Source organism: Pezoporus wallicus, unplaced genomic scaffold (genome assembly GCF_028554395.1).
Source record: "Pezoporus wallicus isolate ANWC-B61680 ecotype Strahan unplaced genomic scaffold, APGP_CSIRO_Pwel_v1 contig_7113, whole genome shotgun sequence".
Classification (NCBI taxonomy): domain Eukaryota; kingdom Metazoa; phylum Chordata; class Aves; order Psittaciformes; family Psittacidae; genus Pezoporus; species Pezoporus wallicus.
The window spans coordinates 526,219-541,469 of record NW_026642076.1 but is presented as its reverse complement, the minus strand read 5'-3'; the positions used below and the strand labels follow the sequence as shown (position 1 = coordinate 541,469).

General features: G+C 40.7%; 1 protein-coding gene across 2 annotated transcripts in view; it reads left to right on the top strand.

Annotated features, from left to right (window-relative positions):
* The window catches only part of GTF2F2 (general transcription factor IIF subunit 2), a 96,988-nt gene that overhangs the window by 41,550 nt on the left and 40,187 nt on the right, over positions 1-15,251 (top strand). For both annotated transcript variants that reach the window (XM_057426928.1, XM_057426927.1), the window contains one exon: positions 8,546-8,627. In XM_057426928.1, coding sequence (XP_057282911.1) covers positions 8,546-8,627 — 82 coding nt within the window. The remainder of the gene's footprint in view (positions 1-8,545; positions 8,628-15,251) is intronic.

The window sequence follows — 15,251 nt, the reverse complement described above, 5'->3', positions numbered from 1 at the left end:
AGGAGCTGCAGCATGTGTTCCCCAGCACGGGTGGAGCGAACATTTACCTTGGGCTGGACCTGGAGAGGTCCCACCGTTTTCAAGATGTATTTGTCACAGGTAGATGTTTCCTGTTTTGTGCAATTAGCAGTGAAAAGTGAGATTATTCTTCTGTAAATTCATCTGCTCTATTACGAAATACTCCTCCTGCTCCCACTGTCTGTAAGCCTGTTTATCAATACTGTAGAGTCATCACTGTAATATTTTATTAATTGATAACTGAAGATAGTAAAAATAAATGCACTTTTTTTATTTGCTGTTCTCCCTGCCCAGGGTATCCCTAGTACTGGTATGCAAAATTTTTCTGCTGCTGTATGTGGTATATTAAGCAGATATTATTCATTAGGTGTGATTTATCAGGAATTAGTCATGGTTTTAATTTTAACTCTTTGCTGTCATTGGTATGTTTAGTGTAACTTCAGTCAAAGACATTTCAGGCAGCTTCCGATGTTTCTGAGGATTTTTTCCTCAAAATTAACTCCTTTCACAATTATTGAGTGTATAAATGAGAAAATGAAAAAGCCAATTAGTTTCAAGTGTGATTTTTTGTTGTTTTTTTTTTTTTTTCACCATAATAGGAGGCATCCGTTCAAATTTAATTTACTGTCAAGTAATGGAAAATTCAGTTGATGTGCTTAGACTGTGCATAGTTACATATCTTAGTGGCTGTTAAACCCTAAAAGAATGATTTCTGTGGTGCTTTCATCTTGCACTGTGATCTTGAAATACTTTGAAGCTGAGCTAGGAATGTCCTGGCCCAAGTATATAGGGATTTCCAAGGAGAGACATGACATTTTTCATGGCCAGCTAAGCTGTCTACATTTTAAGACACACCAGTTACAGAATCCTTAGTTTTCATGCTCATCATCTTCTCAGCGTTCTAACACTTGCAGTTGAAATTTTCCACTTTTGTGAACGAGTAAGCGTTCTTTGAAAGTTCATGTAAAATTTTAGTGGTTTGTATGATAAAATATTCAAAATCAATTTGATGTGGAAAACACTCTGTGGAGATCATGAATATTTACATTTAAACCTTTGAAACTTGAAAAATGTTAGAGCTGCTGTAAAATTTTCATCAGCACCAACCCATGTAACTTCCTTCACTGCAGCTGACAGTCATCAGTAGCACAGAATTAAAGCCTGGCATATCTTTGAGAAAATTTTCCACTTTTTGTGCTATACTACAAGACTTTTCCAAAGAGCCCTCATTCTTCCTGTGTACTTAGTGATACATATGGTATTGTGCCGTGTATAGTTTTAGTGGGGTGGTTCGTATAGCTCACTGTTCTCTGAAGGTGTAGCTGTGTCTAGAGGAACTGGATGTCCCTTTTTTCTGGCCTATTGTCCATGCACTGGAAGATCATTCAAAAGTTCATTTTGGTAAAGGTATGCGAGTATTTTTGTTAAAGTTAAAGACTTTGATCGTTCTTGTGCTCTGAGGGTCTCTGTGTTGTGTACCAGGCATGTGATAGCTGAGATGTGCCCTGTACATCCCCGCTCTTCTTGATTCCCACTTAGAGACAGAGCAACTTGCTGCTGTGTGCTGTCTCATACTTTGAGCGAACTGTCTGTTTCTGCCCTATCCAGCTGAAGTATCCTGCTTGCCACTGTTGGTAGCTAGCAATCCTGAAGTAACTGATGCTTCCCAAATTGTTGGTGTCACCTGTATGATGCAATGGCTATTCAAGCAAGGAATAGCGCTGGAATCCAGCAACTGAAAGGATATCATTTTGATTCCAGAATGAGTCATAAAATATACTTAGCACTCTTGCACACACTTACGAGACTGGCTGTAGTAGTACTCTTCCATTTCCAAGTTACAGCCTTTAGGCTGTGCCAGAGAGGACAGTCATCCAGAGAAGCTGTGGCTGCTCCATCCCTGGCAGCGTTCAAGGCCAGGTTGGATGGGGCTTTGAGTAGCCTGGTCCAGTGGAAGGTGACCCTACCCATGGCAAAGCGGTTGGAACTGGTTGAGCTTTAAGGTCCTTTCCAACCCAAACCATCCTGTGATTCTAGGATTCTTCTTGGTCAGGCAAGCTGTGCTGGAGACAGTGAAAATGCAGTGCTGGTGTCTATCAGCTACACAGGAGAAAAAGTCCAAGAAGGAGTGGGCTAAGCATCTGCCCCTCATTCTGTCTGTCGTGGTTTAAACCCAGTCAGGTAATTCGTTTGCTCACTTCCCCCCCCTTTCTTGCCCTCCCCCTGCTCTCGGAGGGACGGAGAGGAGAATCAAAAAGAATGCAACTCCCACGGGTTGAGATAAGAACAGTTTAGTAACTAAGGTATAACACAAATCACTGCTGCTGCCACCAATGATAATAATGATAAAGGAAATAAGAAGGGAAGAGAATACAACACCTCAGCACCAGCTGACCGATAACTCGCCCCCCAGGCCCGACCAAGCTCCGACCGATACCTCCTCCAACCCTGCAGTCTCCCAGCCCTTCCGGCTAACTCCCAGTTACATCCTGGGCATGACGTGCTGTGGTATGGAATAGCTCTTTGGTCAGTTTGGGTCAGGTGTCCTGTCTCTGCTTCCTCCCAGCTTCCCCTCCTCCCTGGCAGAGCATGAGGCTCACAAAGTCCTTGGCCAAACCAAAACATCGTTATCAGCTCTGTTCCCGAGCTGAAAGTCAAAACACTGCACTACACCAGCTACCAAGAAGGAGAAAAATGACTGCTACTGCTGAACCCAGGACACTGTCCTACATGTTTCCTTTTGGAAAGTAACCTCACTCCTCCTCAACTTTCATCCTCTTCCTGTACCTCCTGCTCTGGAAGCTTAAGTATGCCATGGAGCTGAGGATTCAGGACTGGAGCACAGCACAGGAAAGTTGGTGCTTTACCAGTGTTTCAAATATGTTCAAATAGCATCAGCTTCACTGAGAGTCCTGTCAGTAGAAATGACCTCGGTTACAGAAAACAGCTACTTTTATTTATTACAGTATTAAAGTGTATGAGGAGAAATCTCAGGTATAAGAGGTAGAGAATTTTTGAAGTGTATTAGGAAGCTGTGCTAATGCAATCTGTTGGGGTTATTGAGGTAATTTGCTAGTCATAACACAGAAAATTTGCCAGGTTATTGGACAATTAAGCCACTCAATAGTTACTGTCACACAGTGTTGGTAGCATAGGCATTTTCCTTCTAATAATAACTTCAGGATGTTGATTAACAGCTAGTGAAGACAAACTCTACACACTAAGTAAAATTGAAGATTTTCAAATCAGCAAGTCTGAAGAATTTGCGTTCAAGAGATTTAAAAGAGCCATCTAAGAAACTCTTATCAACAGTTGCCGCTGAGGTTTTTAACAATTTTTGAGCACTGCAGTCCTACAAGACTGAAAAAGCAGAAGACGTGCCAGTATTTGAGAGGTGAGTTGGGTGGGCCAGGTATTTAAAAACTAGGAGGGACTGTACAAAAACCAATAAAACATCAGACTTGGAAGTCAATCAGTTAAAAAATTAAAAGAGAGTAATATAATCATAGAATCATAGAATAGTTAGGGTTGGAAAGGACCTTAAGATCATCCAGTTCCAACCCCCTGCCACGGGCAGGGACACCTCACACTAAACCATGCCACCCAACGCTCTGTCCGACCTGGCCTTGAACACCACCAGTGATACTGTGGGTGGAGGTAGAATGATTGTGCCAAAATTTTTTCCCCTTTTCTTGATTGCAGTTTGTTCGGCAAAGCAGGTGATGCTTTTCTCTGTTAAATCTCTCACTATGTCTCATTTGTCATTTCAAATTAGAATACATACTGTATTAGTTTGCCTTTCATCTAACTGTACAGAAAATATCTGCAGGCTTTAAACTGGCAAATGTTAGGCAAAGAATTACCATTAAAATGTTGCTGTGATTTGGTCCTTGGTCCTATTTATTTTTAGTCAGTGATCAAGGAGATAGTTCCTGATAAGTCTGGAGATGATGCAGGCTGAGGATGTAATCAGAAGGAGATATGTTGCTGACATACAACCATTTCACAGAATCATAGAATGGTTTGGGTTGAAAAGGACCTCAAGATCATCTAGTTCCAATCCCTCTGCCACGGGCAGGGATGCCTCACACTAAACCATGTCACCCAAGGCTTGGATAGTTGGGTTAGGATCATGTTTTAATATGACCAAATATAAGGTCAGGTCTACAGGAATACACTGTAGACACGCTTGCAGTACATGCGTTTGCAGGATGGTTAGGGCAGAGGCTCTGTCCTACAACTGAACGTGAGGTCATTATTGTGAGCAGTGGTCAGTAGAACAAGTGTACTGTGTATCTTTGGATGCCTGAATAAGGGAGTGACAAGTGAAGACCAGGTGATCCTGTTCTCCAGCTGCTTAGGTACCAGGGAAAGAATGTCTGAGAAGGGCATCAGCTTCGAGGCTGCCCTTTGAATGGCTGAAAGGTGCCATAAAATGCCTCTGGTCTGGAAGATCAGAGCTGAAGTCTAGTGTAGGAAAGGTCTGCTTCTTGTCCAGCCATTATATGCAATAGCCAGGGAAGGTGCAGAGTAGTGTAAGTGGGCAGCAGGAACTACTGGGGCTTCTGACTTGGATGCTGGGAAGCACAGCCCAACTTCCACCTACCGAGGAGCTGGAGTCACACATGCCTATATCCTGTACTTTCTTCCAGTTTTTCCTGCTGCCTGGGAATTGTGTGTCCTGAGGCAGGTCTTCATCTCCTCCTTTGTGAGCAGCTGGCACTGCTCACAGAGAGCAGGAGCTGGTAAACTCCAGATACTGTCTCACAGGCTGTTTATTCTGGCTGTGAGAGGCAATGTCTCAGGAGAGACGTTAGTGAACTGAACTTTCTCAGGCCAATAAGAATGATTAAGAAGCTGAAAAATAGACCTCATGGAAGATTTAAAAAAACGCTATTTTAATTAGGCTTGATAAAGGTGGATATTCCACAAGTGCTTGGATGGGAAGAAATGCTTTCATAGCCGGCTCTTCAACTTTGCAGTCGATGGTCCAACAAGGCCTAGTGGCTCGAAGTTGGAGCTGGGTGCAGCAGACTAGAAAACTCATTAAAATCTCCAAGCCAGTCCATCTCTCTCTAAACTCCTCAAGCTGTAACCAAACACAAAAAAAACCCATCACAACGCCTGTTAAACTTTTTCTGCACAATTTCAGTAAATTTCTCCATTGCCTCTTTATTAAGGTTACCTTAAGCCTTTTAACTAAGTTCTGTTCATTTGGTGATGATTGTCACCAGGATTTGAAGCTGGAATTAGCATTTTCCTGACACATCTCCCTATCCCTGTTGCAGCTGTGGTCATGCAACAAGTGAAGACAGACCTAAGTTTCTGAACTTGAGTTTGGTGTGTGAGAACTAATTAGACTGGAAAGGGAGTAATGTCCATGTTCCCCATCTACAGTCACTCATCCAGAGGTTTGCATGCATCATTGCAGATTTATTCTGGTAGGCTCTCTGGATGTGTTAAAATGCCCAAGAGAGTCCAAGGAAAGTGGGACATAAACCTCGGCTTTTGGAGCATGGATGAGCTTTGACAGCAGACTAGCTTAGCTGCAAGATGTTCTTGGGAGACTGTGGACAGCCTTGTACTGTCAAGTGACTGGAACATTAAAGCCAAATCTGGATCAGGAGTAATTAAAAGAGGGTATTAGTCAAAGACATCAAAGATGAGATATTACTAAGAGTAAGCATGTTTAATTGGCACGTTCATTTCCTAAATAGTTGGTGTGTGGGAGCTGTCTGGTTCACTGATCCTGACTCTTAAAAATAACTTGAAAATTAAGCAAGGTGCAGAAACTCACAGCAGCAAGTTGGTGTTCAACAGCTGGCCTGGGTGGCTGAGGTGGTTAGAGGCTAGTTAGCCTTGAACCTGTACCACAGAAACTAGTGGGAAAATTGTCATGGAGTTCAAGAGGTAGAACAGATCAGAAATATAATGAATGCTGTCGAACATGGCTTTATATAAAGTTTTTTTTGTCAAACAGACTGAATTTTGTTTATTTTGGAGATCATGAGTTTAAAGTAACATCATGTTTGCAGCTTGTTTAGCATTTTGTAGTATTGCACATAATTTAGAATCTTGTGACATTCTGATTTATGTCTAAAAGAAAAATAGCAAGCACAGAACAAGATTAAAAACTGGCTGACAGTTATCAGAAACTAATTATGAGTAGGAGGCCACTTGGGCTGCAGTTTGAAGGGCTTCCTCCAAGATTAGCAAAAGGACAGTGTCCTTTAGTGTCATAGTTGACTCAAATTCTGGACAGGCAGTGAAAAACTGTGACAGGACTTGCATGGTGTGACTGGGATCCTTAATTCACAGAATCTGTTTAAAGACAATGCATTTTAACCAAGCCAAAGGCAATTATATACCTAGGAACAGGGCATGCAGTGCCCATGGGTAAAATGTGAGGCTTAGAGAAAACCTGAAATACTTGTGTTAGCAGTAAAATAGCCAGTCAGCTCTGTCAGTACCCAGATTGATTTTTAGAGACTAATTGATCTTTACCCAGTTTTAGCCGTGTAAACATGAAGCACAGTTATGGGACATAGACAGACCCACCACAAAAAGAATCCCCAAAACTACAAAAACCCTACCAGTGCAGGGCAGATCATTGAATCTTAAGAGATGAGACCAATTTTTCCTCTGACAGTCTCCATTCCTCCCTCTCTCAGCTGAATTCAGATATTTTGCTGAATAATCTTGAGATGGCTGACGTGAAATAAGAAAAATGCCAGCTCCTTTATCTGTTATTTTACCTCTGTATATGGTTATGGTAAGATCAGTACAATAGTGTTGTATCTTCTGGTGTCTTTATTCTGAAACCATCATTGCAAGGCCGAACAAGGTACAGAAAAGACAAAAGATCCAAAACTGATTTAAATGTGGTGAAAATGCTTTGTGGTGAGATAATGCAGGAGCTTGAATTACTCCATTTATTGAAGAGAAGATTGAGAAGTGACTTGATTACAGTTTGTAAGTACTTTCAAAGGGAGGTAACACCAGGTACTAAAAGGCTGTTTAGCCCAGTATAGAAAGCCATAGGAAGAATCAACTGCTAGAAGCTGAAGTCAAATTCATATTAGAAATTAAGCAGCAATATTTGTACCACTTTCAGCCACAAATAAGGTTCTGTACGTAAGAAAGAGGATAACATTTATCTATCTGTAATACACAGGAAGTCAGGCAAATTTGCTAAGTTTGCCTTTCCTGACCATAAACTTTAGGAATCAGCAAAAGGTTTAATCCAGAACTACCTGGAAAAGTGTGGCATTCTTACTCTTTTCAAGGCTTTAATTTAAATCAAACTAAGAAATTTTAGGTTAAATAATTTTAAAATACATGCTTTTGAAGTAATCACTCTCTGCGTTATTCAAGGAGAGCAGACTTTGATTTCCAGATGTAGTAATATTTCAGTCTATAAGTTAATGTTAAAATTAGTGGTGTCCCAGCATGCCTTGTGTTACTTTGATTCAACACTTCTAAGCATTTTTTAGCTTCTGTGACATTGCCAGCTGAAGGTGACAAGTGACAGTGTAGTACCCTACACTGATAGCACGATGAGACTCTGTTGGAAAGATATTTTAAATAGTGAGAGATAATCAAGCCATTAAAACTCATCCTTTCATGTTTTCAGGGCTGTTCCAGAGGTGTTGGTTTAACAGATATTGCACTGGCTATGGCCAAAAGCAATGGATAAATTGCCACACACACGTACTCTGCACTAGAACATCATAATAGAAAAGCAGGTGTTTGACCACCATCGCTTCTCTCTTCCTTTCTACATGAAGTTGCTTCTAATTTTTAGGGTTTTCCACCTTTACAGGGTAGGCTGGTACTATTGTACCACTCTGTTAGTCATCTTTGCTTTAGGTGTTCACATTGGATTACAGAGTGACTGTGTTACAGTGAATGTACAGAAAGCAGTATTAACTAAAACTTAGTATGTGCTCTCTGCAAGTTTTTATTTCTTTTCTCCAAGTGTTAGCATATGCAGTATAATTATTCTATTGCATTGTGTTCCTTTAGTGAACAGTTTGGGGTGTTTTTTATTGCAATAAGGTGAAAATAAGTTACTCTTTTTTTGAGGATAAGAACAAAATTAGTCCTTATGATATCTTCCACTGATTTTGGATACTTTGATGATTGGGTTCTCGTTATAGGTCATGTTTTTCATGGTCACTGACTGTATTCAATGCACATTTCCCAAAAACAGTTCCTAGATAATCTGAGTGCATCAGTCTGAAGAAAGGAGGACCACACATCGCTCATTTCAGACTTGGTCTTTGTGATTCATTCTTAATATGTAAAACATCTGATGGCAAAATAAGGAAGTCTACAGGATACCAGCTGTGCAAGCATATTGCTTCAGTGTGTAAATAGCAGAGATTTTAGAACTTAATTTGAGGTTTGAGAACTTATGATTACATTATATTTACTAAATTCTTAATTAGTGAAAAATAACCCAAATGTTGACGTGTTGGTGAATCTTATTTTAATGTCCAGGTTTACTTTGTTTTTTTCATTCTAGATAAACTTGCCTTGGAAGGAATAGTGGTGCAACGTGCTGAATGCAGACCTGCAGCTAGTGAAAATTATATGAAACTGAAAAGGTAGGAGTGCTCTATGACAAATGGATATGTGATATCTGACTTGGATGCTTTTATTATTACCTTACTAGCGATGGATGACTTTAGTATTATCATGGCCTTACATAGGATTTATACAGGGTCAGAACTGTTCTTGCTTTTGGGGTGGGTTTGCGGTAGGGAGGGTATGAAGGCTGACGTGGGGCTTATACCTCCTTCTGGTATTGTCTGATGGGATGGTGTAGTGTTCTGCATTCCATCATGTGCAAATCTCTTAGTAGAGCACACATTGTGCTTCTTAGTACGTGAACCTGTGAATGTATAGCTGTCTTCAAATGAGATTGAAGCTGAATTTCCTGAGGACTTAAAGGTTTGCATTGGTCTGGTCAGGACATGCTTCTTGAGTATGAGTTTCTGTGTGGATTATCCAAATCTAATTCTACGTAATACTGTGCTATACTAGGAAAAACGCACCTCTGGAAGTATATTTAAAATGCCCCAAATAGGAAAGAATTCAGGGAGAAGTGCTAGACCTAAACTGGCATACTTGCTAGAAAAGGTAATGGCTGAAAATGTCAGAAATGGGATGGAAATCACAAGATATACATTTAACAGAATCATTTAGTAACTTTAGAAAATTTAATCTGATACATCCAGAATTTACTATGTGATTCATATATCATATGGATAATGAACTTGATGATGTTCTCTAGTAATATATCAGAATTAGAATTTAATTGTGCATGGTATTAAATGCATATATAAATATTTTAAGCATGTGGGTTTTCATTAAATCACCCTTTTATATTGTGAATTTGTTGTCATTAGAGAAATACAAAGCAGGATATTTCAGGAAGAGGATTAGTTTATGTGACTAGTTTATGACTAGAATCGTCAAAAGAAGTGCAGAAAAGGCAAAGTGATGTTTTCCCCCAGTTTCTGATCTGTTTTCTGTATATCATATGCTACATTTACAGTATCTTAGGTTTTATTAACCTCCTCTGTCATCTAAACTGCTCCAGTATTTCCTTATTTCATCTATTCAATTCCAAGACTTTATGTTCTAGCTATTGGCAAATCAGTACCATAAGTTTGCTCATGTACAGTGAACTGCTTCATTTCAGACTGAGCTCTGTCATTGCTATAATGATTTTTGTCATCAGTGTGAAATGGAGTATGAAGCAAATGTGATGTTACTAGGAAAAGCCTCATTTCAATCTGGCAATTTTAAATTTATACAAATATAGTCTGTGGAATGTATTTGCTTCATAATTATTTTAATCACAGGTTGCTTGATCCAAGTGCTTGTTTGCATTTTGTAGTTTTCTATTAGTTGATCAGATAAACTTCTGGTAAGGCCACAGCAGGAGACCAAAACAAAACTGATAGCTTTAATGACGCACTACCCAAACTTTGATCTTTTTTCAGCATTCTTTCTGTCACACACACATGCATGCAGCCCCTCCTCGTCTTTGATTTTGTGATGTTCAACTCCTACAGGAGCAACAAAGATACAGACATGAAAGCAGGTCTTGTGTTTGGAAGCAGCGGCAGCTGAAACCTGATGCTACCGTTGTTTTTTCGTTACTGTAGAAAAATTGTCAGGCTGTGTATGACTAGTTTCTAACATTCCATGTTGTTAAAAATTTTTTGCCTTTTACCAAAAAGTTGGGGTTTTTTTTAATCTTCTCTGGTGGGAACCAGCATGGGATTTAGCAGATCCAGCAGTCACAGGCTCAGGAGAAATTGGTTTATGTCCAAATAACATCTCTGGTATTTGAGTAGTAGGATCTAACTCTTCTTTTCACTCCCTTTACTCTCTCCCACCCTCAACATGCCACAGTCTGTATTTGTGCTTAGAAAAAAAAAGTGACAACACTGGAGATAAACCATTTAAGTTATAGAACTGTGTTATATTAAACCATTTTTATTCATTTTTCTATTTACTGTTGTGCTTTACATGAGAGAGACTCTTCAAAGGGTGGAATTGGTAATATTGATTAAACAGCTAGTCTGTTGAGTAGGCTTTAAGTGCTACAGTAGTAAGTTGAGTTGGGTAGGAAATAAAATTAAAAGATAAATGCAATTGCTTCAAACTTTGAAGATCCAGAAAATGAAGTTAAGCTGCACACTCCAATAACTGTCATCATTTGTCTTCTGAGAGCTAGCAGTGACCAAAAGGGATTATATACCTTCCTGGTATTAAATGCAGATATGGATCCTGTCTGTTTTACTGTCTGCGTCTGGGCCAAGGATACCAGCTGATGGGTGCGTGGCGTGGCATTTGATTTCCATGCTGCTCTTCAGAGTTTCAGTGAGAGGACAAAGTGATGGTCTTGTGATGGGGCTGCCAGCCGTTAGGTGGGAGATATGTGTGACGTGGGGGTTTCAGGGTGGGTAATGAAAGTACAGGATTTGGTGACGTGTATGCGTGAAAGTGTTATAGAATATAGCAGACGGGAGGGGTTTCTCCCGGGGAGCAGCTTTTTATTTGGTTACAGGAGGTTGTAGATGGCTGATGTAGAACACTTTGAATACAAGGCATAAATGTGTGCCTGCAGATAACTAATCAGAAAGGTAAAACAAAAGTGATGTGACCTTCCCTTGGTATTTTCCATTTTGGAAGTTTTGTTGTTGGCAGGTTTATTTATCTTTTTCCATTTTCCTGACCTTCAAGTTATGTAAGGGGAATAAATACCACTAAACACCTGCTATCCTTCACTAGGAAAGCTCCATCCTATTGAATTTCCTGGAATTTTTTATTAACAATGAATTTGTTCCTTGTAGCACCTTAATGAATAGTTATACATTTGCTGGTGATGCTGGTGATGCAATTGCGGCTAGCTGGAAAATAATGTGTGGTTTCCAAGCACCTGTCCTAATTTGTGTCTTGTAGGAGTGGATCTCATGGTCCCCCTTAAAAATACTGGGATTGTGTGGTGAAAAAAATAGGCAGACTGTTCCCAGCTGCAGACTGTTTGACTATATGGTGGTCACAGAAAATACTGCTCCTACACTGCTCTTTCTGGTTGATACTTCCCCCCTAGCCCCATAAAGCCTGGCAGATGAAGGAAGATGGTGACATGTGAACTGTTGTAGCAGAGGGTGTGTGTGTCACAGATGTGACACACATGCATGTCACATGCATGGCTCATTGTACAGCGCATACTGTATTTGCACCAGTCTTGTGCCCTCACCATCTGAGTCACCTTAAGTATGCATCCTTTCCCTTCTGCCAGGCTGCCCTAGGTAGGCTTCATGGACACCACAGCCAGTCCTACCCGAACTAGACTATTTTCCTCATCTTACTTTAGTCAGCTTTCCACCATGAGGAGTCATTATATGTCAATTAATTTTGTTTTTCTGAGGCTCAGGAGACTTTTGTTTCCATTACGTTCATTCTGTGATGCCAGTGTTTAACCAACTTGGAGTTAATGACTCCCTGAAGAGAGAGGTCCACCGAGACGCTTGTCTGCACTGGGAAGGGAGAGAGAAGTTCCCCAAGCATTTGGCATTGTCTCTGGCTCCAGATGATTCAGAGGAGATGAGAATGAGATTTTGATACTTCCAAGGGCCTTTTGCTATGCACAGAAGATGGAAAATGGGGTCCTGGTATGCACCCCATCTCACATTCTCTCTGCCAAATTACCTGTTTCCATCCTTGTACTGGTCCTCATATCTGTACTCTTCATCTCTCTGACGATAGCAAACCCTCTTCTTCCCCAATTCTTTCTCAGTCCCCCTTTCCCATGTTCTAGAGTAATAAATGAACTTTGAGAACTCACATTTCTTTACAGACATATTGTATGGAGGCCACTAGAAGTCCTGACACTTGATAGTCTGGGCCAAGCAAGTGAAATTTAATTAGGGCAGATGAGTTGCTCATCTTCTCTAAAATACTGTAAGAGTATTGACTGACAGCTCAGTATATTGCTAGAAATGAGCATTATGCCAGGATTGTTGGAGCAATCCCAGGCACAGCTACAGGTTGGGCAGAGAAGAGATTCAGAGCAGCCCTGCGGAGAAGGACTTGGGGGTGTTGGTTGATGAGAAAATGAACATGAGCCGGCAGTGTGCGCTTGCAGCCCAGAAAGCCAACCATATCCTGGGCTGTATTAAAAGGAGCATGACCAGCAGGTCGAAGGAGATGATCCTGCCCCTCTACTCTGCTCTTGTGAGACCTCACCTGGAGTATTGTGTGCATTTCTGGTGTCCTCAACATAAAAAGGACATGGAACTGTTGGAACAAGTCCAGAGGAGGGCCACGAGGATGATCAGGGGACTGGAGCACCTCCTGTATGAAGACAGGCTGAGGAAGTTGGAGCTGTTCAGCCTGGAGAAGAGAAGGCTGCGTGGAGACCTCATAGCAGCCTTTGAGTATCGGAAGGGGGCCTATAGGGATGCTGGAGAGGGACTCTTCCTTAGGGACTGTAGTGACAGGACAAAGGGTAACAGGTTAAAACTTAAACAGGGGAAGTTTAGGTTGGATATAAGGAGGAAATTCTTTCCTGTTAGGGTGGTGAGGCACTGGAATGGGTTGCCCAGGGAGGCTGTGAATGCTCCATCCCTGGCAGTGTTCAAGGCCAGGTTGGACAGAGCCTTGGGTGATATTATTTAGTGTAGGGTGTCCCTGCCCACGGCAGGGGGTTGGAACTAGATGATCTTAAGTTCCTTTCCAACACTAACAATTCTATGATTCTGTGATTTTTACCAAATACGCCCTACTAGCAAAAGAAAATTAATAATTTGACCAGCATGCCACTTCACATATATTCTTGTAGATATGCTTGGTTGCCTGTGAATTCCCTTTTAGAATGAGTATATATGCCTATATTAGTGCCTTTGCTGCAGAAGCTGGCACACTGCTTAAGTGCTGTTCAGTTTATTTGAAGTGGGAGGCCATTTTTTACACAAAGCTGAGATTGCACCTGCCTGTCAGTCAGTGAAACCTTGATTTTTCAAGTATCGAAGACCAATTTCTTTTTCTTGAAGTAAGATTCAGCATAATACAAAAAGACGTTCCCTAGGATGTTTTGTGGGTAACTCATCCTTAAGTACAAAAAAGATACTCTTTTCCATGTATTCGTAGATTTCCAATCCCAACTGTTCCTGGAGAATAATGTGCAATTTGTAGAAAATTGTCTAATGATCATCTTCGTAAGGGTTAAGCTGTATTGGTAGGAGTTGTATTTTATATTTGCCTTATATTCCTGGACACCCACCATTTTTATGAATCAAGCAAATCACATTCTACTTGTGAAGAACAGGACTGCCAAATAGCAGGCACACTAGTGTTTAAGTTTCTTTGTCCATTTTTGGTCCATTTTTCACATTATTTGAAGAGAGTAACGGAGAAGAGCAAGAGAGAAAAATAAGGTTAAAGTGAGATGAGTTCAGCAGCACAGAAGGGTGGCTATTTCCCATTTCAGAGGTCAGGAGAGTTGCTTCTGTTGATTTGCGACCAAACCAACTTTGTGACCTTAGGCTCTTTTCTCTGTCTCTTGTTCTTTCCATTTTGTCTGTCATCTTTTACTGTTCTTACAAGTGCTATTCTGAGACTGGATTTTAATAGGTCTTTTGTAATACCATACTTTCTTGTTCAGTGATATGAAAATGTCCTGATTTTGGTCCCTGCTTCCAGCCATTATAATAATGCTAATAAATAAGGAATAACCTACTGGTCGTAATGCAGTGGATATTTTATCATGTTTCTCTTAAACCTGCAGCTCCATGCAGAAGGTCAACATGTCCTTTTTACCCTCCTGTTATTTTCAGCTTCTAGTAGCCAGGTGTATATGGGCCACTTTGGGGAGGGGAAAGAGGCGTGATACATTCTTCTTTTTGCAATATATTTTTGCAATGTACTATCATATGAATCACAATAGTTATGGAAACTGCTGCTCTCTTAAATTGTGGGAGAGATCATTGATCTGATCGTTTGTTCTTAGATTTCTTCCTTTTGCAAATGCCTGGAGACAGAGGACGTAAAAAAGTGGGCTTCCTTGCTGGCTGATTTATTATTCTCCTTTTATTTACCTTAAAATGTCTTTGTTACAGCATGGCGTGAAATTTGACTCCTTTCTGTCTTCTAAATATCCTTCTGTCTTTTAAATACCATAATTTCCAGGTGACAGGCACAGAATCGCAGAGTGCTTGAGGTGGGAAGGGGCCTCTGGAGGTCATCTGGTCCAACCCCTTGCTCACGAAGGGACACCTAGAACTGGTTGCCCAAGACTGTGTCCAGAGACCCCTGCATTTCTCTTGAATTGAAATCATGTGATAGGGTGCTGATGGGATGCTATCATGGTTCTTGATAGTGGCCCTACTGAATGTGTTCTGTGCCTCTAAGAAAAGTACATTGTTGAGAGGAGCCTAACATGAAGGTCATCTTCAGAAAGAAGAAAGATTCTTAAGGATACATATTTAAGAAGAGTTTATGGCAGATACTGCACAGATTTTTCTTTGTACACTGGGGAAGGAAATCAGTAGTCATAGTTGGGAGTTCTCGTGGTCCTGTTTCATTAACACAGAGTTCATGAAACATTATTCCTCTTCTGCTGTTTACGCTGCTCCTTTTCCCCTGCCATCAGAGGTGTTGCATTGAATAATGTATCCAGTTTGCCTTTGTGGTAATGAGCCAAAAAGCAT